The sequence below is a fragment of the Hippoglossus hippoglossus genome, chromosome 24 (genome assembly GCF_009819705.1).
Source record: "Hippoglossus hippoglossus isolate fHipHip1 chromosome 24, fHipHip1.pri, whole genome shotgun sequence".
In the NCBI taxonomy this organism is placed as follows: Eukaryota; Metazoa; Chordata; class Actinopteri; order Pleuronectiformes; family Pleuronectidae; genus Hippoglossus; species Hippoglossus hippoglossus.
This window is the reverse complement of record NC_047174.1, coordinates 14,109,275-14,133,258: the sequence shown is the minus strand read 5'-3', so window position 1 is coordinate 14,133,258 and position 23,984 is coordinate 14,109,275. Positions and strand designations below refer to the sequence as shown.

General features: G+C 43.7%; 1 protein-coding gene across 5 annotated transcripts in view; it reads right to left on the bottom strand.

The window, feature by feature from the left end:
- The window catches only part of LOC117758140 (kelch-like protein 29), a 226,329-nt gene that overhangs the window by 41,192 nt on the left and 161,153 nt on the right, over window positions 1–23,984 (bottom strand). For all 5 annotated transcript variants that reach the window (XM_034579550.1, XM_034579549.1, XM_034579548.1 and 2 more), the window contains 2 exons: window positions 17,387–17,585; window positions 311–493 (listed from right to left, as the gene is read on the bottom strand). In XM_034579550.1, the coding sequence (XP_034435441.1) occupies window positions 311–493; window positions 17,387–17,585 (382 nt within the window). The remainder of the gene's footprint in view (window positions 1–310; window positions 494–17,386; window positions 17,586–23,984) is intronic.

The following is a 23,984-nucleotide window of genomic DNA, read 5'->3' as shown; positions in this document are numbered from 1 at the left end:
TGGGTTTTCTCCGAGCACTCCAGTTTCCTCACACGTTCCAAAGACATGCAGGGTTATGTTGATGAGAGCCTTTCAAATGACCTGAGGTGTGAATGTGAGTGTTAATGGTTGTTTGGGTGAACCTGGACTGGTTCCAGCTGCCCCTGTGAGCTTCAAAAGGATAAGTGGTATGGATAATGGATGGATGGAAGTAATGTGAAGTGTTGCTGGATGCAGGGATAACCCTTCTCTACTGAAGGCATCTACTGTCCTCCTCCACTGATCCTCTAAAGCTACGTTTGTGCTGCTGGAGTGGAGCGATTTAACTCACCTGACAGGTAGATGTTGTCCCCCGCTGAGATGACACTGAAGAACTCGCGGTCGTAGAAAGGCAGGCTGGCCAGCGGGTACCACTTACTGTTCTGGGGATTAAAACAGGTAACTGCTGTCAGCGAGCGCTGGTTCATCCCGATCGCCTGACGCCCTCCCACCAAAACAATCACCTCGGCTACACCTGGAGGACAAAGAAACAGGAGGAGGAGGATGGGGGTGGACAAAGGAAATGAAGAGACGGAAAGAGAGCAGGCCGTCAGGGTTTCCACCAGTTAATAAGGGCCAAGACTGAATCAAAAAGACCCATTGAGACGCTCAGCGCCGCAGTAACAAGCAGCATAATGTCTCCTGGCACGCTGCACGCTGTTTAAAAGATTTATACACGACTTTAAGAGTGAAATGTGAATATTTGTATACATTCAATAATAAAACGATTTAAAAAACACCTTCATTTGCAGACGGGAGCCTTGATGAACACAATCAGCCATAGATTACGAGTCTGCTGTTTTGAATTGAGCAGGCCTTGAGTTAGTTAGCTTGTCGGGAAATGCAAAGCGAAGAATAAGGAAAAAAGGTAAATGGCAAAGTGTAACTCAATTACCAGGACTGATGGGGCTGCAGTTTGCTCTGTTTTTCTATGTTCCCACACATGACACAGTCACTGTCCACACACACACACACACAGTGAAACACACACTGCTCAGAGAATCACAAAATCAATACACAAGAATCAATTTGTGTACATTTATATGTGGAGATGTGTCTTGTCTCACGCACACACACACACACAAACATTGAGGGCCTCATGTGATTAAGAAGATACTTGAAACATGTGCAGCACTCCTCACCCGATCTTTGCACTCAGACACGAACACACAAACAGACACGAACACACACACACACACACACACACACACACACACACACACACACACACACACACACACACACACACACACACACACACACACACACACACACACACACACACACACACACACACACAAGCAGCTTCTGGATAAAGACACCAGTGATCCAAAACACACAAACAGGTTGGCAGGCTGCCGAGTGCACGTCTCAGGTCCTCTCAGTCTTCAGCAGCAGGCACCAGTGAGCAGGCAGGACGACGAGCCGCCAGACAGAAATGAGCTGTGTGTTCGTAAGCAGCAGGCAGGCGGGCAGAGGGAAGGGAGCCAAGGAGAGAGAGGGAGAGAGAGAGAGAGAGAGGTGAGGAGACACAGAGAGAGAGAGAGAGAGAGAGAGAGAGAGAGAGAGAGAGAGAGAGAGAGAGAGGGAGAGAGAGCGAAAGAGAGGTGAGGAGAGACAGAGAGAGACAGAGAGAGAGAGAGAGAGAGAGAGAGAGAGAGAGAGAGAGAGAGAGAGAGAGAGAGAGAAGGAGATACAGAGAGGGAGAGAGAGAAGGAGTAACAGAGGGAATGAGAGAGTGGAGGAAAGAAAAGGAGGGAGAGCTAATCTTCATACACTCCGGGCCGAGACGAACCGCTGGTTTATCTGCCCTGATCGATAACCTTCCACACACTCACTCTCCTTCCGGGCTTGTCCATAGCCATGGGCGCCTTGTCTTTTTCTTTCTGCTTCTGTCCATCCCCACATTTTTACTTTCTCAAGCCTCTCACTTTCTATCAAAACTGGTAAAACAGAGAGCTTTTTCAAGGAAGCATAAAAAAGGGTAAACGAGGAGAGAGATAGGGGAAAAATAAAAACTACAATGGGCTTTGCCGAGGCTGAGCAAACAGACAGAGCAGTAAGCACTACCTCAGACATATCGTGGACATACAGCTTAGACTTAGTGGACAGCTTAAGCCCCGCTCTTTTCCCTCTGTGAGTTTTTAAGAATGTGTTTCCCCTGCGTAGAGCTGGGGGAAAAACAAAGTAACGGCTGAAGGAGAAATTGCAGCGGTGTCACGGCGAAGGTGGTCTGGTACACGAGCTGAAACAAGGACAATCAGGACAAAATACAGAGGTCGGAGGAGTTGTCCGCCTCTCTGGCAGCACGTGTGAAAGATGTGCGAACTTGGAGCGCTGCTAAAAAAGATTTGACTTGAACTCGCTGCCGTTGTAGGCCAGCTTTCGCCGCCTCGTGGCATCGCGCCCCGGCTCCGAGCCTCGAACGGCCCTGAAGACCTCTAACAGACCTTGGATGGGCGGCTAATAAATGGGAGTGTAGTTTTGTAGGACGATCGCAGCTACAGCAGAGGCTCTTTGAAAAAATATGAAGCGAAAATGGGCTGTTTGTCTTTCCTCTCATGAGCCTCCAACCATACCTCCACACACAGATTAATTATACTGACTTTGTTCCACTATTGTTCCTCCTCGGCATTGCTCTACATATTTCTGCTCCATTTGTCTTTATCACACACCGTTTTTCGAACTTTATTGGATTTTAAAAGTTGGGCTGTTTTCTCTGCCTTTGCAGGATTACAAATTTCATCTCTTCTTATCTAATTGCCTTTCATCCTATTAGCCGTTTCCCTCTGTTTATATTGACTGTCTCAATTAACTTGGCAAAGTTTCAGTGTCTAAGCCATTTCGGGATTTTCTCTTCTAGTCGTGCATGTCAATCAATGCTCGACTGTTTAAAGTTTGGTTTATATCAGTCAAAAAGGAAATATGACATTTAATTTCATCTTAAAACACAGTAAAGATACAAATACTTAATTTCCTGATGCTGCCGCTTTGTTGAATTTTTCCTCTTTAGTCCTAAAACATGGTGACAGACTAAAAGAGTCATTTCTTTAGTTGTTTTTTCTGTGTACAATTTCTCCTCCACTACACTTGAACCCCCACAGTGTCTAATTAGGCCGACCTAAGCAATTCAACATGCCGCTCCAATGCGCCGGATTGTGCGTCTGTGCACATGCAAGTCTTTATTATCACCTAGTGCACATGTGTGCGGCTGTTCTCTGCGCTTTCCGCTTGACAAGACACGTCAGGGAGAATCCACATCTGGGCGCCAGGGCTGCTGCGCGGCTATGACCCCCGAAGCCCTGAACACATTCACAAGGCAACGCAACCCAACACCGGCCTGTCAGAAAGCAACAAAACAGGAGAGGGCACCGTTGATGGGTGGGGGGTGGGGGGGGGGGGGGCAGTCACGGCATCGGATCAGATGGTTGTGCGGGTGTGTGCGAGTTTTCTCAGGCAACGAAGCCTCGCAGGGACGGCTGTCAGTCAGTCGGTGGTTTGATGGGAGTTTGGCGGAGGGATGAAGGGATGGGGGATCGAAGAATGGAGACGAGCCGGTTGGGGATGAAGGAATAACCAAGTCTTGACAGCTCTTGTTTTTTTTTCCTCCTGACAGAGTTTATACCCATGACAATATTTGGGGAGAAAATGTCTCCTTCTCCTGATTGTTGCCGACCTTTTGTTCGATTTCTGCTATATTTTTAACCTTTCTATATAAAGCAAAAAATAACAACTGAGGAAAACGAGCAGATAAATGAGTTTTAAGCGGATGCTTACTAGTACAAGCAGTCTTCAGTTTTTAGCAACTCTACTGGATGTGTCTTGTTTGTGAATCCTAGCTTCCAAAGTTTACATTTTATTTGTACTTTCACGAACTAGTCAACAGTGTGGTACTGGAAGTAGAAATCCCATTAATATTCAGATTAGAAATTTGGATTATCAGCCATAATATTTTAACCATCCAAGGTAGACGATATGCTCCTGTAGAAGCCACAGGTCTGTATGATATCAACTGCGTGTAAAGAAAAACGTTTTTGTATTGGCAATATATACACTACCGACAACACTCAGGTGTAGTAGCAAAAATGTTTGCCACAACTGCGAAAATCATGCCGGCTTTGATCGGATTCCAAAGGGCTGAATCACTCCAACGTTGTTCTATACAACATCTGCTCTAGAAGTCGTGGGAAAGGAATCATTTGCAATGGTTTATGGGATGCATAGTTTCTTTACTCTCAAAGTAATTATGGAATAAGTCTTAATTTTTGCCAATCTTTTAGTTTTCCAATATTTTTTCTCCTGTAGCTGGTCGACCTGGTTCCAGGCTTAAACTTCAGGATTTCCTGAAACATCAATAAAGAAAATGAAGGACAAATTTACTTCAGGGCCACAGCTATTCTAAAAATCACTGTTACGCTCTATTTATTTCTTTTCTTTTTATCCTTTTTGAATAGTCACTGACCCTGAACTGACCCTGTAATAATAACTCGCCTTATCTCTGTCTGGACTCCATCAACAATAATAAATCCCTTCTACTAATACTGCATTCTCTGGTACTTTGCGAGACAGGCTCCAGTGGGTTTGTCCATTTGATTTATTAAAAATGTTAACAGAACAATATTGATGACAGCTGTTTGAGTGATTCAAATGGTCAGTCAGAGCAAGTCTTCGCAGGAGAGCAAGAGATGCCAGCAAAACTACAAGGGCAACATCTGGACAGAGCCCACTCAGCCCAGTATTAAAAAGGAGGATTCACTCATTGCAAGCTGGGACTTGTGTGGCAAAAAAACCCCCCTAAAAAGTATGTGCTCTGACTGACTGACAGGGTTGTGTAAGGCCTGAATCTCAAATTGAAGCTGATGCCCACCCACGGAGCGTGACGCACACTAACACGTACTGTACATAGGCACACACACACCCTGACAGTTCTTCGTGTTACTTCCTCTCAACTCCAGACTAAATGAAACCTGTCTGTGACAGGAGCCACGCTGCCCATGTTTTACCCCACGCTAGAACAAGCTGGGTCCTCACATACACACGAATACAGACACGCACAGATGTACAGTCACTTGGGAAGAGGGGCGACTGATGGAGAGATGAAGACAGAACGGAAATATGTTGTTTCCTCTTCCCCGAGCTGCCACACTGGGCCTTATCTCACCTTGCTATGTGTCTCCTTGCTCTCTGCCCCATGCTGTGACCCTGCTTCCCTTATTCCTCTTCTCTTTTACCCCGTGGTTAATACCCCCCTCTCTCTCTTTGAAAACCCAAGGGGGAGACTTTGCTCTATCTCCCTTTTTTCTCTGCAAGTCTGTCTCCCTCAAACCCCAGGAACCTTTGCCATCTCTTTCCAATATATATTCTCCTTTTCATCTTCCTTCACTGCTTCCTGTTATTCACCTCATGCACATTTCACCCGAGTGTTTCAGCCTCCGTGCCCTTGCTTTAACCAGCCATACGTCGGCTACAGTCAAAGGGACACTGCTGGGTTTTCTGGGGTGAAGTTGAATCAAAGGTTACACCTCAGCTCGAGAAATCCATGCCTTGCTGATTCACATGGCAGCAAAGAGTCACCCGCTAGTTTGCAGCCCCACAAAGTCCATCTTCAAAAGTTCATATTTGACTTTGGAAATGGCTTTTGACATAATCTCAAGCTCAAGGTCCAACTCAAATCATCCATACACAGATCCTATGAGGGTACGAGCTCTGTTTTAACTATACCATTATCCTTAAGAAAATTTGCAGCCAGAAATTCAACAGATAAATCACAAATGAAATTGAAAAAACAACGACTTATTCTAGTGTGATGAGATTTGTGATGTTAATGTACACAATACCTGTATAAATATGTGTAAATATAGCCGTTATACAGTGTTTAACTGGGGCTTTAACTCACTACGTATTCCGGCCGCAGTGACACCTGCACTCTCACAGCTCAGAGCCATTTATATCTCACTGCTGGTCCATTTCCTCTTATCTCTGCTGCCTTGCTCTCTTTGACTTTTTTTTTTTTCCTTTTGTAATCCTACAATTTCTCTCCCAGGGTGTTAATTTGCTATGGTGAGGATCAGGGGGCCAAAGGCTCCCAAATAATGTCAGGGTCCGGGGAGGGTTGCAGTGTGTGTGTGTATGCGCGTGATTTGGAGTGTTTGTGTGCATGTGTTTGTTATTTGTCTGTTGGGCTTCTGCTCAGCAAAACATCTGTGCCGCTGCGATTGTCGCACTTGGAAGTGGAGACAAACATTTAACGTGGCAGCAAGTGTCAGTTGACTCGAATTACTGACTCACATGTTTTGACAATCATAATGACTGCGGCCGCTTGTCTGTGGTGGATATGTTTGAGTGATGCATGCAAACAGGTCTGTGCCAGGACGAGACTGTGATCGGTGGACAACGGTGCACCTTACAGCTGATTGGCCCGCTGCATCGTAAAAGAATGTCGCAGTGGAGCTGCAAGACGTCTCGTATCCTCCTCCTCTCCCAAACTGCATCATCATCATCATCATCATCATCCTTTTGTTCCTAGAGCCTGCACGCACATAGTTTTGAATTTGATATTCAGTAGGAGTGGACTGTCATTTTATTTTGACTCCATTTTTCCCTGTTTTTGGTTAGTTAGTCTTAGTTATTGTAATTTAACTTGTTGATATTTAGACAGATTATTATGATGTTTGTTTGTTGTTTTGGCCTTTGTCCACTCCGAAGCTAAGAGGTTATTCTCTCTTTTTGTTTCAGTAACCTTGATAGTAAATACATTTTTGAGATGTACATTAATTGTTCTGTGGCTATTTGGGCCTTGGGGAAGATGTGGAAATCATCTGAGCCTCCCCGGGACGGGACATAACAATGAAAGTGATTGAATCCAGTTCGTGGTCCTTGCAGCTTTGTCACATTCATTTTTAAAAACTCAACAGTATCGTGTCCCCAACGCTCAGAATGATCTACATACCTTCTCTATCTGTGAACAGCTTGTGCTGGAACAACTTTTTGCTGAAGAAATAGTCCCAATGCAAACTTTGCAGGGTTTGTTCTGAGGAGTTTCCACAGGTACAGGGACACTGTCACCGGAAAGAGATGTTGCTGTTGAATTTTTCTAATATAATATTCAATGCTATGAGCAGTGCACATGGAATTTCATTTCCCCCTCCATATCTTGTGTTGAAACGTTGACACAAATTTAAGGGACAAAATCTGGTGGAGAAAAAATAAATAAACTGCAGTATCAGCGCATCTAGACCCAACTGGTGGAGTCGGAGAAAATGTTTCCTCGCAATTTCGTTGAACCTTCCAACTTTTGCAGAATTTGAATCTCATACATTGTGATTTGATAGATACGGGCGCACATGCACACGCAGTCTGAACAACAGATCTGCACCCTCAGCAGACGCGGTGATAAAGCTCTAACCAGGTTCGCTCTGTCTGCTGAATATTGGATGAGGAATAGCTTCGCAGCCTTGCAGCAGGTACAGCGGGTCAAAGTGCCAGATGTGCTATGAGAGATGCTTAGGCTGATCCATGTTCCTGTAAATGCTGCTCGCTTCGGCACCGAGCACGAACCGCAGCTCTCGGAAGAGAATGAGTCAAATTTTCTGGCAACAGCCGGAGCGATTGTTCACCCGCATACTCCTACACCTCTCCTCCTCCTCCTCCTTTTCGATAACTCAGCCTGACAGTAGTCACCAGTCAAAAGGTCAAACGGACAGAAACTTAATTTTGGCTACAGCTCCTGCAGACATTAAGACCAAAGGTTATCTAATCTGGATTTACTGCCTTCATGTTACATTTATGAGCCAAGATAGATGTGTTTGCTCGAGATTTTCACTGATAAGCCCCCGCGAATATCAGAGACACATACTTCAATTCTCCGGTGACTAGCTGCATCCAACTTTCTCTCTCTGTGTGCAGTTCACTCGCTCCGCTTCTTTCCTCGAATACAATCTCAGACTCCAGAAATAAAATCGGAAGAGGCTCCGCTGAAGGGCACTCCTCACTTTGATCGATTAAGACATTTCTGGCACATTCTCCCGCATCCCGCTCTTCCAGCTGGAGAGGTGAAACGGAGTAATCTCACGCTGCATTGGCTCTAAAAAGACAAACCAGGCTGAATAATTACACAGAGCAGGACAGTAATCAACAAAAATCCTGACATAAGAAAGACAAAGCTTGGGAAATGTCTCTCCAACCTGCCGACAGCCTCTCCCCATCGCCATCACCTCACTGAACAGTTAACGTTGAGGATGTGCAACCGGAGAGAAAAGATGACAAATAAATTCAATTATTGCATGAAAAAGAGCCTCTGTCAGCGCTGACGAAGGACCAGTTGAGAAAACGTCAGGGCGATCGGGAAGACGGTGTTAATCAGGCCCGAGCCAGAGGCAGTGGGAGTCAGACTTGAGAGGAAAGTCATCTGATGAGCATTTCTGCCGCTCCCAAAGTGTGAAACGTGTTGTCCTCTCTTTGCGGTGGCGGCGGCGTCAGCGGTGCGCTGCGGCCACTCTCCAAGGAGCTGCTGGCCGGCGGAGGTGTGAACGTGTAGATGAATGTCGCGCCTGAGGGGCCTCAGACCTTGCAGAACAGCCCCGGCTTTATTATCTCCATGCCGCGTGGACCCAAGCCAAGCTATTGTGTGGGCTGTTAAAATAAATTCCAGCCATTTAAAAAAAAAAACACCGTACAACCAGCGCACTGTTTTATTTTGGCTGTCCTTATGCTGCCGGAATGTAAAACGGTCAATAACATTTGATATCAACATTTTCCAGAGGAATTCAGGGAGCAACTCAAACCCTGCCGCAGCACACGCCAAGGTTCTGATCCGAGTTTAAGAAAAAAAAAGATCTTTTTACGGGGGAGCTTCCAACTGATTATTCCATTACTGCAATTCATGTTTGAGGAATGAACACGCTTGCAGGGGCGTTTCAGAGGAAGGGAAACCCTGGGCCCCAATGGGAGAGGGCCCTCAAGCCTGGAGTGAGAAGTTTGTTTTTGTAAATTTAAATTGACTGAATAAATCAGATGAGACTGAACTTTGTGTGAAGAGTAGCAAAGTACGATTTTAGCTTGGAGCATATTTATATTTAACATAAATTAAATAGCAACACAGCTACAATGTCATATGGCACATTTATTAACATAACCTAACAGAGCTTAACATCATGTAACACTTGGCCCTCGGTTTCAGAACCAGCCCCCGAGAGCAGTGACAGGTCCGCAAATGTTGCTGAGGATGAAGACATTTTCGCCCATTTCTCAGAGAATAACAATAAAAACTATAATTCTTCTGCAACGGAGATTATGATTTCATGATTGCATCGTTTGCCAGCTTAACTATAAGGCATGATTGAATTTAAGGACTGTTGGGCCTTGTGTGTTCCACAGCGCGCCATTCTGGTTACAAATTACTCATTATCACCATATTCTCAGTAAACATAACACATTGTTGTTGTTATTTTTTAACATCTTTCTGACGTTTTAATAATTTAGCTTTTAGGCCTATATGCTTTTGAACCTCTAGACTCTGGTCTTGGCTCCTAAGAGAGATCAAAAGCCAGTGCTTACTGGAAGTCTGATTCTTTTTGTTTTTAAAGAAAACACGACTCCAGTGAAGTTTTCTTCAGTTGTCGTTTATTATGCAGTATAGTAAAAATGTCTTAATGTAGGGGTTAGACAACTAAGATGTTTATTTTTTGTAGCATTGTCTTGTTTCTTGGGAATGATAAATACTTAATGAAGAAAATAAGGTTCTTGATTCTCCAAGTGATCTTCATTGAGCCACAGTGAGAGTATCGCACAGTAGAATGTAAGCTACTGTGGAGCTAAGGGGGTTTAAATGTGGTCAGCGTTCCCACTGTGCAGACTTACACACACACATCACACATTACTGTGTTAGTTTACTTAAAAGTGCATTAGTGACTATACTATACTATAAGAAACACTAGATTCATAATATGCATAACACGATATGTATTTTCGTGTGTTTTACTGTTGGCGCTTGGCGTGGCTATGTGCTCTACTTCATGTAAACAGGAGGGCAAGCAAGTCCCACCGGACACAGGAATCGTTGCAGATTGCTCGACTAACGTCTCATCTCCTCCACACGTAAAGAGTTGTATCATTGTAAAAAGCAGAATTTAACTGCACAACAGCTCTTTTCTTCTGGAATGGGGGTCATAGGAGCCTGACAAGACGAAAACACCCAGTCAGCAAGCGGGTGTGAGCGTCTACGTCATCGTTTTCCAAACATCTCCTTTTCTGCTTGTCGATACTAAAAACGCAGCCCTAACTGGACCAGCAGCATTTCCACACTTCTACATTTCAGTGGCTCTAAAACTCTACGCTAAGGGTATGTGTATCAGAGTTGATGTGGTGGTGTGGATGTAGCCCAAGAAAGGAAGGGGGCCCACAGAGACTCCAGAGACTGCTGATGTATAGGGCCCAGAGTTCTGTGCTGCACTCATGCTGCACGCGGGCTTGAACCTGCTGCATCCAGAAAATCTCCTCTCAGTGGCCCTTAATGCTGCTGCTGCGTTTCCGCCTTTAGACTCATGATTACTTGATTACAGATGATGAAGTAGACAGAGAGAGACAGAGACAGCCTCGGAAAGAGTGCAGCCACTGTTTAAGGATTCCTTTCCACAGTGTATGTACTTAAAGGTTTAACAGTGTGTGTGTGTGTGTGTGTGTGTGTGTGTGTGTGTGTGTGTGTGTGTGTGTGTGTGTGTGTGTGTGTGTGTGTGTGTGTGTGTGTGTGTGTGTGTGTGTGTGTGTGTGTGTGTGTGTGTGTGTGTGTGTGTGTGTGTGTGTGTGTGTGTGCGCGCGTATGCAAGCGAGACAGAGAAACAGTGTGAGCTGAGCTGGACCCCTGTGTCTCCTAGTCATTACAGCTCATTTGTCTGAGTGCTATTCCACTTGGCTGGGTTGAGTTAACAGTTTGCCCTGGTGCTCTCCTCCCTCTTCTCAGCTGAGCACAGCGACACATGTAGAGAGGAGGGGATGGGAGCATAACCCAAAGGTTTGCCAGTGCACGTGCAAGTTCACACACACATCATGTATCCTAAAGAAAACTTTTCTCGCTCCTTTAAAGCACACAAACACATGAGGATGTAAACATCACTGGAACCAGAGCGCGTCATTTGTCTTCAGACAAAAAGGAAAGAAGGTTTGTGAGGAAAATCCGAGCACCTGGTGGCTGATCCCCCCCGATCCCCTGGAAAGTCTAATGACATCTAATCAGATGCACATCCACACTCTAATTAACCAATTAGCAGCTACTGGATACACATACAGTACGGAGAATACAGTGGATTCACTATGAGGCACTCATCGTTTTCACTTTACCCAAGACCCAAAAGTCACGAGGCTGTTAACGAGACGTCAGCTACATCCTCTCTGCCGTCCTGACAAGTTCACTACTGCAGCAGAACACTGAGGATGGAAATATAATATATAATATGAATAAAATAAAAACACATTTTTAAATACACACAACAATGCCATCTACACGTGTGGGCGATCATTCGGGTTTGGTCATGTTAGCTGTGCTTTCTACCTCATTGTTTACACTGCACGTGGGTTTTTAGGTCGGTTCTTCCTCTCTCTAGTCGAGGGTTGATGGCAGAGGATGTCGCATCAAGTTAAGTGCTCTGAGGAAACTTGTGATATGTGATAACGGGCTGTACATATAAAATTTGATTCATTGATCGTAATCGGGGAAAACATTGGGCTCGTGTCAGGTTCAGACACAAAATCAGTCGTCATCAATGTCCTGTTGGATTCAGGGTTGCTGGGTTGGCGGTTCGATCCCCATTTAAGCCTCAGTGTCTTTGGGCAAGATACTGAACCCTAAAGCGCAGACAGCTGTGCTCACTCAGGGGTATAAGTGATGTATGATGGAGAAAGTGCTGCACATAGATGCACTGTATGAATGGGTGAATGGGTGGAACTACTGTGAGGTGTTTTGAGACTAGAAAAGGCCCAAATAAATACGGACCATTTATAGGTTGTGTTAGAAAATAGCAGGCCGAGCCACACTCCACTGAACACACACTCTGACGCAAATTAAAAACCCAAGCATACAAAGCGTTCTTTAAATCTAAAATGATGTTTAAGTTTGAGGATTACACAAAGCAATTTCTAGGCCGAATATCTTTTTTGGCCCCTTAATTAACAATCTAATAAAATTAATGTGAACACCATTCACTTAGTTAAACGCTCCAGAATGCAAAGTAGGTGCAAAGTGCGAAAGTGAACTGTCTCATTTCCAGTCAGCGAGGCGACGCAAAAATAAACTTTATGTCTCGGTGGTTAGACTTTTACGACTCTTGCCTCGTCGTAATTCGGAGAGAGAAAAACAGCTGTGTGCAGATGTTGTCCAGCGTCGTTACACAGCGCATTTTGATGCCGGTTCCATTAGCTCTGCACAGGAGCACACAGTGCACGGTGACATGGCAGGACCTTTCAGAGCGTGTGATATAAAAATTAACATTCAATAAAAAACGGGCAATTAAGGAAAAGAACGGAGTTACAACAATGCGGCACAGCAGGATTCAATTTGAGGAAAAACCTGAGCAAACAAGACAGTTAACGGGTGTGTGGAAAATGCTTCTATATTCAGCTCTAATAGAAATGCTGTTTTTAGGGCTTACAGCTAATGCAGCAATGGCTCATTAAACATCAGTCTTTTTTGTTGGATAAAAACATTCTCATGCCGCTCCTGAACACATCGCAGGGTGTATATTCATAGGCCATTAATATTCATATTCATAGCTTTCTTATCCTTTATGTGATACAAAAGATTTAAGATGGAGAAAAAAAACGTGACACTGGTAAATAAAGAATGGAGGAGATTTTCCCAACACATTTTAAACTACTATCAACGATTCACCAGGTTTTTAAACCATCGGTATAAAATATTTAAAGCGGCTTTAGTCATTATTAAAAATGGATAAAAGGACGACATGTAATTTGATGTAATGTAAAAGGTGTCACGATAGTAAAGAATCCATGATTAGCGACTCTGCACTTGCAGCTCTACGGAGACTTACAGCATTATATTTCTAACTAATTGGATTGGTTTTACATCCCATAACTCCACTGTTTTAAATTCACTCCCACTTCTCTATCAGCAGGATTGTTTTCCTCCAGCAGCAGCAGCAGCAGGGAACGGTTTCCTGCAAAAACAAGCTCACTACACCCACTGCACTGCTACCTGCCCAGCACCAAGTGGCAGTCAGACAAAGTTTACGACTGGATGGTAACACAGTGGAACGTTCAGCAGCTGAAAACCAACAGATATTTCCCGCAGGAGCTGGTGAAAACTAAACAGAGATAAAAGCAGAGTCAATATTAGAAACACAGCATATTAGTCAGTTGACTTAAATTAATGCTACTGTTGCTTTGGGTCGGCTGGATGAGTAAATTGCCCACTTGCTGTAAGGACTTTACGTAATAATATGCCACTGCCTATTTCAGCCCATCACAAATATGTAAACACACTGTATTTCATGAAGAGCTTTATTGTGTTATCAACCACTGAAAGCCCTTTACAGCAGTAGCCACATTCACTCATCCAAGCACAATACAGTGCTTCAATATACAGCAATTCTTTTATATCACACAACACTCACACACTGTAGAAATAAATACACAAATACACACACATACATGTATGTGCAGTGCATGAATGGCCGCCCACAGCATATGTTGTCCTTGTTCTCTTTGTTGAATGTTCAGAGATAGGGTGATCTACACACAGTGTGAAAGAACTGACAACTTTACTTTTCAAAATGTTCTGCACAGTTCTCTTCAAAGGAACAGTTTGACAGTGAAATACATGTTTTTCTCTTTCTCGAGTAAAGTTACGCGAAAAGATTCAATTGTGTCCAATATGAAGACAAGAATAGCCAGCAGCCTAGAGACCCGTGGCTTAGCTTCGACAGAGCCTGAAGACGAGGGGAGGGGGGACGCTGAGCATGGTTCTGTGTGTCTGACTTCCCACACCAATATACTCCATCTTGTAACCTACGGCCCTATTGTTTGCAAGATTACACGAAAACAACAAAGCAGATTTCCACAAACCTTGGTAGAAGGATGCTGTATGAGTCAGGGAGGAACTTATTTCATTTTGGTGCGGATTCCAGGGGGATCAGGGGGAAGATCCAGGAATTCTTTTTTCTCTGTCTCCAACATTCCGTACAGGCGCTTCTAAACATTTCCACAACTTCCCAGGGAATAATTCATGGATTTAGATGAAAAGGCATATTTAGGGAACTGATATCTATGAGTGTGTGTAATTTGGTGAAGCTTGATTGAACTAAAGGGGACTGCAGGGACTTGGCGGAGGTTTGCGCTCCCACGATTTTCATTGTAGTTTTTATTGTTATTATTATTAATGTGAACAAAGAAAACTGAGCATATTTCTTAGAGTTTTCCTACACACTGATTTACTGCTATCTATAACCTGCAAGTTGCTCTTTAAACTACTGCTATTCCAAACACTGAGACTGGCTTCAATGTTCAAGTATTAATATATATATATACTTTAACTTCTAGTGTTAGTTTAAATTCTGTCTCCCAAAAAAAAAAAAAACTACTTTAATTTATCACTGGTAAAAAGACTGAACGTTTGAGTCACTTTAAACACGTGTCCACACATACACACACCGCACGGGCACAAACACTCCCACTATAATACATTCACATATGCACGCGACTCACAAGTTCACAGATTGACTGCGCTCAGCAAGAAGCGCTTCACGGATGGCAGTTTTCCTTTCTTTTTTCCGCCTGACAGACTTATCAACCGAGCTCAGGTGGTGCCCCATCTGCTTGCGCACATTTAAAATACACACGCGCAAACACGCACGCCCACACGCTCACTTACTGCTTACACAAGTAGACACAAGCTTCAGGAATAAACTCAATCAAACGTCTGCCCTTCAAATTTCATTTCCGATCCCCGCGGCTCCCTCTCCGCCTCGCTCCCTCTGACCACATCCCGACCTCTCCTCTTGTTCTCCCACGTCCCGTCACTTTCTTGTCCTCTGCACGGCAACCACGTTGTTCGGCAACCTCGAGCTCTCCTACCAGATTTTATTTAATCTTCCTCTCTTTCCTGCATGTCCACGTGCTAGTCCCCGACGTGTAGCCTGCAGTCCCAGTGACGGTGCCCCCCCGGTGCGCAGGGCCCATCCTGTCCAATGCAGCAGATGGCTGAGCAACACATGCATGCACACAAACAATTACGACTGCCGACACACACGTGCATGCTCAGGCATGAAAAAACAAAACATACTCAGGCCTTCAGGAATACACACAACGAAAACAAAATGTCGAAGTATGTTCTTATTTATCCGAACAAAAAATCGGCACACACACGTTTTTCCACCTCATGAAACAAACACATTGATAAAAACACATTGATAAAAACCCTCAGCACACTTTGCCAGTCTTAATAACAACTTCAGCTGCAGGAGTTCAAAACTTGATGGGGAAAACTTACATATATTTCTCATTCCCTGAGCCATCGGGGTATAATGCATCATGAATGTATTCATCCCAGCAGCGTTTATGCATTTATATAATTCTGTTGTACAGAGCCACAAGCTGCTGTGAATCAATACTCACTTCAGCCTGCATAATGGGGCTGTAGGACGTATATGATATGCACATACCAAACACTATAAAATGGGCCCTGGCAGAAAGCGCTTGGAAAAAAACTGCTGAGAACAAAGAGAAACCACTGGATCGAGGATGAGTAATGGGACAACGCTGTGCGCATGTAAAGCCACAAATGTCTATTCTCGAGAGGCAAGCGGCTCTTTATAAACCCTCGTGCGACTGCATTAAAGGCAATTAAGAATGCAAAAATATTAACCTAACAGAATTCCCCCAGTGTTTGTTGACTCACAAACAGACACATAGGCCGGACAACAAGGGCTGGCTGGTAAACTGACCTCTGCATAAAGTGCCATTTGTTAGGCAATTATCTTTATTCTACCAAGCAGAAAATGACTCGTGCTGAATGGTAAGGTGTGCTGGTGCGAGGCTCATAACGCCGGGCAGACACTGCAATTAGGCAGCTCTTTACGGGGGGAAAGACGAGGTCCCTGGCCGACCTGAGGGGGGGAAATCTAGCGGCCAAAAGCAATTTGCAGGCGCCTTCCAATTTCCATGAAGGATTCTTTGATTTTAACGATGTAAACAAACACGGGTTTTCAATGGCTTGGACATCGGCGGCAGTTGGACAGGGGGACGGTTGGCTGGGCTGCTTAGAAAGCGAGGACAGACCCGACCGCGCCTTCGCTGGTGTTCAGAAGTTGTGACAGGAGATGTTAACACGTTCGCTGTAAAAGAGCTCGGTAGCACACAGAAACCACAGGAAGCCAATGTTCTGCTTGGCGACTTTCAGCTTTTGTGGTAGCCTCTGTCAGGCTTGGCCTCAGAAGAACAGTTGCTTGATCGTGGAAAGTAAAAAATAGTCATCTGGAAATATTACCCTCTACCCATTGTGTGGAAAACATCACGGAGCTCTAAGCCATTGCTTTCCAGCTGTGGGCACAAATGAATACACTGCAATGGCAAGTCAGGGACTCCTTGACCACTGTATCACCTCTAATATTATAAATAGTGGATGGTTGTTTATGGGAGCGCATAAGTAAGGTTACATAGATTGTCTGAGCTCACGATACATTGATAAATGATTATCAAGCTACATCATAATTCTACGCAATAAACATTTAAATAGATTAATGATCAATTTAAATACTAAAATGTTGTAATTACACATGCATTACTTGCCCATATTGTACATTTCTTGCCTGGAACTAATGTTTTGTTGTTCATTGTGGAACGAAGTGCCATGAGGATCTGCTACTTTCATTCATTTACATTTTTTTCACGTCTGAAGTTTGCACGGATGGCAAATGGTCTTTAAAGACCACTCTATAAGACCTTCAAGGGACTTTTCAAGAACTTTTTTCACGCCAAGCAGCCAACAAGGTGTTAATTTAATCAGTAAACCGTCCTTCCGTGTCACGTCTGGCTGAGCATCCTTCTGTGTTCACTTGTATTTCAATGCGACATGTCTTATAATTTATTGAGGTGTTTTGTAATGTGTTTATTCTCACGGCGTTTGGCATATCGTGTTTGGAGTCTGGTGCCATGGCGTGACTAAAAATGTACCAGCGAGACGAGACATGCCCAAGATAGAAAAGCCCGTTTCAAAGAACCGACCTGAAGAGAGCTCCAATAAGTGTTCTGAAATAATTACACCAGTAGATGGCAGATCATGAGCCTATCTTCTTCTACTGTCACCCAGGCTAAAGATGATTCAGTTTATTTTTGCATCTACGTGTGATGAGTGTGTGTTTACCGGCAGAAAGTCTTGGCCGTGTCCTGGGCGTCTGCATCTCTTGCCGCGCGTGGGGCAGCATGTGGTAGCGCTTGGCTTCGTTGACCAGATCGCGACACGCCTCCGTCGACTTGATCAGCTCCTCGTTGTCCACCACGTTCAGCAGGTAGGACGGGTGGATGAAGGGAAGACGCACCACCGCCAGCAGCTCCGATAGATGCTGAGGAGGCCAACAGAGAGATGGAAAATCATGTTTTATAAAAAGGCCAGTTGGCTGTTGCAGGCAGCAATCAGCGAGTGTGGAAAAAATAAAGAGAAAACAAAAGCAAACACCAATAAAACAGCGTCTGCAGACATCTAAACTAGTTTAGACTGAGTGAATGTGCCAGCAATGATCAAAGAGATTTTACATGAACAGCATTAAGCAAATCGCAGATAAAAACACACTGGATCAGAGTCAGTGAACACAGACACTAACATCTTCCTCAAAGAACAGCTGGATTAACTCCCAATCTCATTATAAGATTTTTTTTTTCCCGTACCCAAATCACCCTTTTCTTTTTTCTTTTTTTTTTTAAAGACGATAGGAAAAGCTGCTCATGTATAATCTCATGTGATATTTTATAAAAGCATGGGCCTGTTAAGAGTGTGGAAACCTATGTGCAGTGAGACCCTTAGATCAGTTACTGTCAGTGTCAGGCCCTCAAAGCTTCAGTTCAACACCCTGCATGTGTTAGCGTTCTATTTCTGTACTTGTGCAGGAGAAAATGCCCGGGCAAAGCAAGACAAACGAGAAAAATATCCATCAAAGCGCAGACAGCTTTTATCATGTGTGCCCCGTTATAGGTGTATTTACTGATTTCATTACATTTCAAAAACAAAGTGAAAGAAACTCGAGAACCTTCTAATTCTTCAATGGAGATGTTGAACTTTGGATAAAGATATAACAGAAATAACATTTGGCACATGTTTTTCAGCAGGATCTGCTCACCATCCCACTTTCATATGTGCATTTTGTTACGCCGCAAGAGCCAAAATAAAACGTCAGGGAATATCTCACCACTTGCACCTTCTGCTTCTGATTTTTTCGGACTGCTATTTATCTGCAGCAGCTAAATCGAGATCCACTTCTGTTAATATAATGGTTCATGTAACGCATTCTAGCCCGGAGGCACTACTTGCTACAGATTTGAGAATTGAACAAAAAACAGACACATTTAGACACGATTATAGCTTCAAATTGGCACCTTTTCTTTTGAGGGAGCTTGAAGAGTGAGGAACCTGATAATAATAAAAATCCTTGACCATAGCATCATACAATATGTGTGTGTGTATATATATATATTATATACGTCTCCAACTTACTATGTAAAGATGATGTTTGTTGTAATTTGGTACTATACAAACAAAATTTAATTGAATTGAGTATTTGTGTGTGTGCTCCACCACTGGGTGTGCATACATTTACCATTTATACATGCTATATCATAAAGGTGTTCAGACACAGGACAGCCTGTTACCATGGCAACCTTGTCTATAGCTCCTCCTGCTCTCTCTGTGATTGTGTATATGTGTACGTGTGCTGGTCTGTAACCCCCCCCCATGGGAGTCTCATCTGTGTCGACAGTAAAAGCTGCGAACAAGTGCGGACGGAGCGACAGGGAGCTGGACGGAGACTGACCCCCGCTGACCTTTTCCGGCTCAAAGCGGCGTGACCGAGCCACGCGAGGGAGAGCGACAGAACAACACACTCGCAGAAAACATTATTCAGGGGGAGAACAAATGATAAGCTGACACTCTGCCTAAGCATCTCCCTCTCCCACCTGAGGCTTTTTTTTTTCTCCTCTGGCGTGTGTCCCATTTGTTTGCCACCAGTGTCCCGGGCGCATCGGACCAGAAAGGAGGAAATAAGACAGCCGAAGATAACAGGAGGGGGACAAAGAGGAGGACAAGAGGGGAAAGGGACAGCAGAGAGGAGAGGACACAGGAATAGGAGAGCAGTAGCAGGACAAGAAAATTGAAAAGACAAGCTAACTGAACTGAAGTGGACTGAAGAGAGGATGGGAGAGAGGATGTGACGGTTCTGCGCCAGTCAAAGAAATCTGCTGATGACATTTCCTCTCTGCGAGCGAGCTCGGAGCCAAACGCTCGCCCCTCTCTTTCACGAACGCACACAGCTTACCCAACAGTTTATCAAACAAACAGCTCAATACCCACATAAACAGTGACGGTCGCTCCCAGCACCTCAGCTCAAACGCAGGGAGAAGGTGAAATCAAAGCAAGCTGCTTAGCATACAGAGATATTCTTTAGGGAAGAATCACTAGCTCAGGATAAGCTACTGCCTCCAATTAAAGTTCCCCTATAGTGCGAGATTTGACCCAGTAATTACTGAGTCATGTCACACACAAACTGAGGTGACTTAAGCTTCAGGCTCCCTGCTTTGCTTTTCTATTACAACCTAAACTTCTTCAGGTTTTGCCTCAACCTCACCTACTTGGACCTTATGACGTGTTACTAATATTAAAAACACATATCCAACTGTCTATCCCTTTTTTAAAAATATCCTTCAAATCAGTACAGATGCAGGTAGTAAGGACTCAACTTTACTGTATTTTAAGTTTGATTTTGGCTCATGAGATCTGCAGGTCACCTGAAATAGGTCTACTACTGACCGTCCTGACCCTCAGAGCTAAATTAAAACTGCATATGCTGCAGTTTCAGCCAGGTGGCGACCTCAGTGCCATGGTAGAAATAAATGTGCTCAAACATCCACTGTTACGTGCAAAATGAAAACTTGCTCCTACTTTGAACAGTCGAGCGAAGGGCCCTGCACATAAATGTTTTTTTGGGAGTTTGCATCACACAACTAAGAGTTTCCCTGCCTCATGTGCAGTGCATCCTGGGAAAGATATCTGTGTGTGTGTGTGTGTGTGTGTGTGTGTGTGTGTGTGTGTGTGTGTGTGTGTGTGTGTGTGTGTGTGTGTGTGTGGCCCACCACAAATTAACATTGGCAGCCACATATTGATTTTCAACTTTTTTTACTATTAAAACGGGTTAAATCTTATTTCACTGCAGAGCTGCACATTGATTTCGCTCTTGTGGACCTTAAAAAAATCCATAAAGTTTTCACTATCCCTGTATGTCTCTTTACTGACCCTATCTGAGTGTCTGTCACTCGAGGTGCATTCGTGAATGTGAGTGGGCTCACTGACACATTGCAATAAGTAAGCTTATCAAACCGCAACAACCCAACCCAAAGACATTATTTCGTTTACACAGCGTGATGCAATGAAGCTGTATTGTCTAGCTTTTTATTATATTTAAAAGAAAGAAGCCAGTCACCTTCTCCTACAAATAGAATCCCATACTGTGGGAAACACTGCAAGCTGCCTTCAGAATTCAAAGAGCAGGTGAACTCTGAGCATAACCAGTCAAACAGGTCAAGAGTTCAAGACATGATGGACGGAAGAAGCTGCGTTAGAGCTCCACACACATGTTCTCATTAGCAGTATTGTCTTGGCACACGGTGAAAACTACACCCACATCCATCAGGGCTTGTTCTCACACAAACACACACACTTACTTCTATCTTTGTTAGGACACTCGTTGGCCTAATGCAGTCCCTAGCCCGTTACTCTAATTTAAATCATCACCCTTAATACAAGTCTTTACACGTTAACAACCCTCTGAAAAAGGGACGACCGGCCAAGATGTCCTCACTTTACCGAAATATCCTATGTGCGATCACACACGTACACTTACTAACACACACAGGCCCACACACACACACACACCCCAAGTTAACTTTCCTTTACCTTAAGATGAAGTAAAAAAAAAACAAAAGCATATGTACCATCTGCAAACCTTAGCTACACACAGACCCACATCTGTTGTGTCCTGTCTTCACTTGCCAAACATCTTTGAAAATGGCAGTAAAACTCCCTCAAAGACGCAGCATCTGGTCTCTGGAATAAAAAAAAAAGGTAAGGACTACTACCACATAGAGTGAAAACACCTAAAACACACCCACACATATGCACATATTTGCACATGGTGAATACAGAGAGAGACAGATGGATACACTGCTGCAGTGAGGTCTGTAGCGTGACTGTATTGCGCTGTAATCACGTGTTGTTTGTGGTCATATTTGTTGTTAATCTGGTCGGTGTCATCGGTCCAAAGGCTGATTTGACTGTAAATCTTGTTGAGAAGATTAAGACAAATGTCAAATCACTGAGGCTGACCTCTGATTAAATAAACAAGCATGGATTCAATTGTGGGATACCCCCCCCCCCCCCCCCGGCTCTTTCCTCCCTCATCTCTCTCCCTCCATGCCTTTATTTCTGAAAAAAAAAATTACTCTTCCTCTCTAGTTCTAACTCACTCACTATCTCTCCCACTTCTTTTCACTTTCTGTCTCTCTCTCTCTCTCTCTCTCTCTCTCTCTCCGCCTCCATTCCTGCTCCTCGCTCTTCCTCCCACACACGCATACATCGGCATGGAAATGAGGGAGAGTTGCATACTTGCTGCTAATATTCAAATCCAAAGTATCAGGCCCCACAAAAAAAAAAAAAAAAAAAAGTCTCGCTTCGTGCCAGCCATTGAAACTACTCAAGCGGAAATGATTGCAGATATGCTTTACTCAGGGTTCTTGCTTTATCTTTTGAAATAAAGTGTTTTTAAGAGAAAACCAAGAACATTTGCTTGTCGCCCTGATACTGCTACAGACAGTAAAGCTTTCCTTATCCTCCTCTACTTTCTTCTGTGAGGATTTTTGAGCTACTTTGTCTTTTATTTTCATTATTTTATTTGCTGGCATTGAGGACAGGGAATTCACTCATGGACGTTAAATGGACAGTCGGCGCAGCCATTAGCGGCGGCAGCACCTTATCTAATCACATGCTTTCATGCAAATCGAATGTAGGTCAGTCAACCAGTCAGCGGTTATACAGCCTTCATACAGTGGGGGTCAGGTGCACGGGGGAACTGGTCAGGTTCATCCCTGTTATGGTTTTTAATCACTGTAATTACCATGTTTTCTTTTAAACTGCTTGCCACTGACAAAATATACTTAAATCATGTATTTTGGGGGAGGAGTAATTTCATATTTGCTCTGCACAGCTTTTAAATGGGTCTTTATTTGTTTATGCAAATACTACAAATCAGTTTAATGGTTACAGCAGTGAAAAGCAGTCTGCTGTAACAGGTGAGCTTGTTAGCCGTGCTAGCAGCGAGGTTCTAAAGATGATGGTCTGTCAGTCGGACCGACTCAATAACGTTGGTCAAAGCACAAAACCTCAACAACCCATGAAATTTTGCTCAGATTTTCAGGGTCCCAGAGGATAAATCCTACTGACTCTCCATCGAGCAGCATTAGGAGGTCCAATTTTCACTTTGTCTAATAATTATGTTCATAACTCATCACAAACAAAACTAATGCGATTCTATTAGCCTCAGCTGCACTATGTGTTTACTGCTAACTTAGACAGGTTAGCAAGCAAACATGCTTAACTAAGATGGTGAACATGGTTAACATGATACCTGATGAACATCAGCATGAAAGCAGGCCAAGGCTAGCATTTAGGTAACAATAACAATAGGACAGTTCCCAAAAGGGAAGCCAAAACATCACGATTGGCCCCGGTGGCTGACTGCAGTATAACTCATAAACCCTGCTCCCTCCATGTTAGCAGATGGGACATGGAGCAAAGTGAAAATTCAGAGTAGTCGAATACATTTTTCCCAAACATGGTTTCTGCCATTTTCGGTAGGCTACTTATCATGCTGAAGAACCGCAGCTGTACCAATCCATCAATACTGTGCAAATGTCACCAGCACAACATGGCAGGGACCAAAAATTATTTTGTTTTTTGTGATCAAATTTTTTATTTTATCGAAAAAAAAATATACCCACACAGGTACACATACACACATATAAATATTAATAATAATAAAAACACACTTAAAAGGAAAGTTGGCCTCATGTTTGTGAAGTGAAAGGATGAGACACATCATCATTGGCTCCCAGTAAGTGTAGCTTCATGGAGCAGCCATATCCTCGAAAGGCTCTACAAAAAGTGCAGCTGACAATGTTTTTGAAGGGTGAAGTAATGATTAAGTCTTCTGGTCTTAGGGAGACAGAGAAAATGCCCTTCTTTAGAAATGATCATCACTCTGCACAATGACATTAATATCATACAACCAACCCTAAATGGTTTAGCCCTTTCATTCCTCCATCTTCTCTTCCTGTCTCACCCTTTCTTTTTACATCAAAACCCAAACATTTCACCCGCGTGTGGATTAAATCTCCTCTTTTTGAGGCAGATGTACTCGTGGGATTACAATAATATTTCCAACATGCAACTGAGGCTTACTTCTTCGGTAAGTGAAATTACTCCATTCTTGTGCTTTATGCGTATAAGTCAAGATTTCTTACATCTCTGATACTGAGCCAAAGGCAGGTTTTGCTGTATCTGAAAAGCTAATCCGAAAGGTAAGTAACAGAACTGATATTTAAACAGAGCGAAACTTTCCTCAGGTGTTAAGTCTGGTAAATATGGATGGAAGCGAAGGCATGGAGGCTTTTACCATCCTCTCTGGAAGCACCGTGAGTGAGGA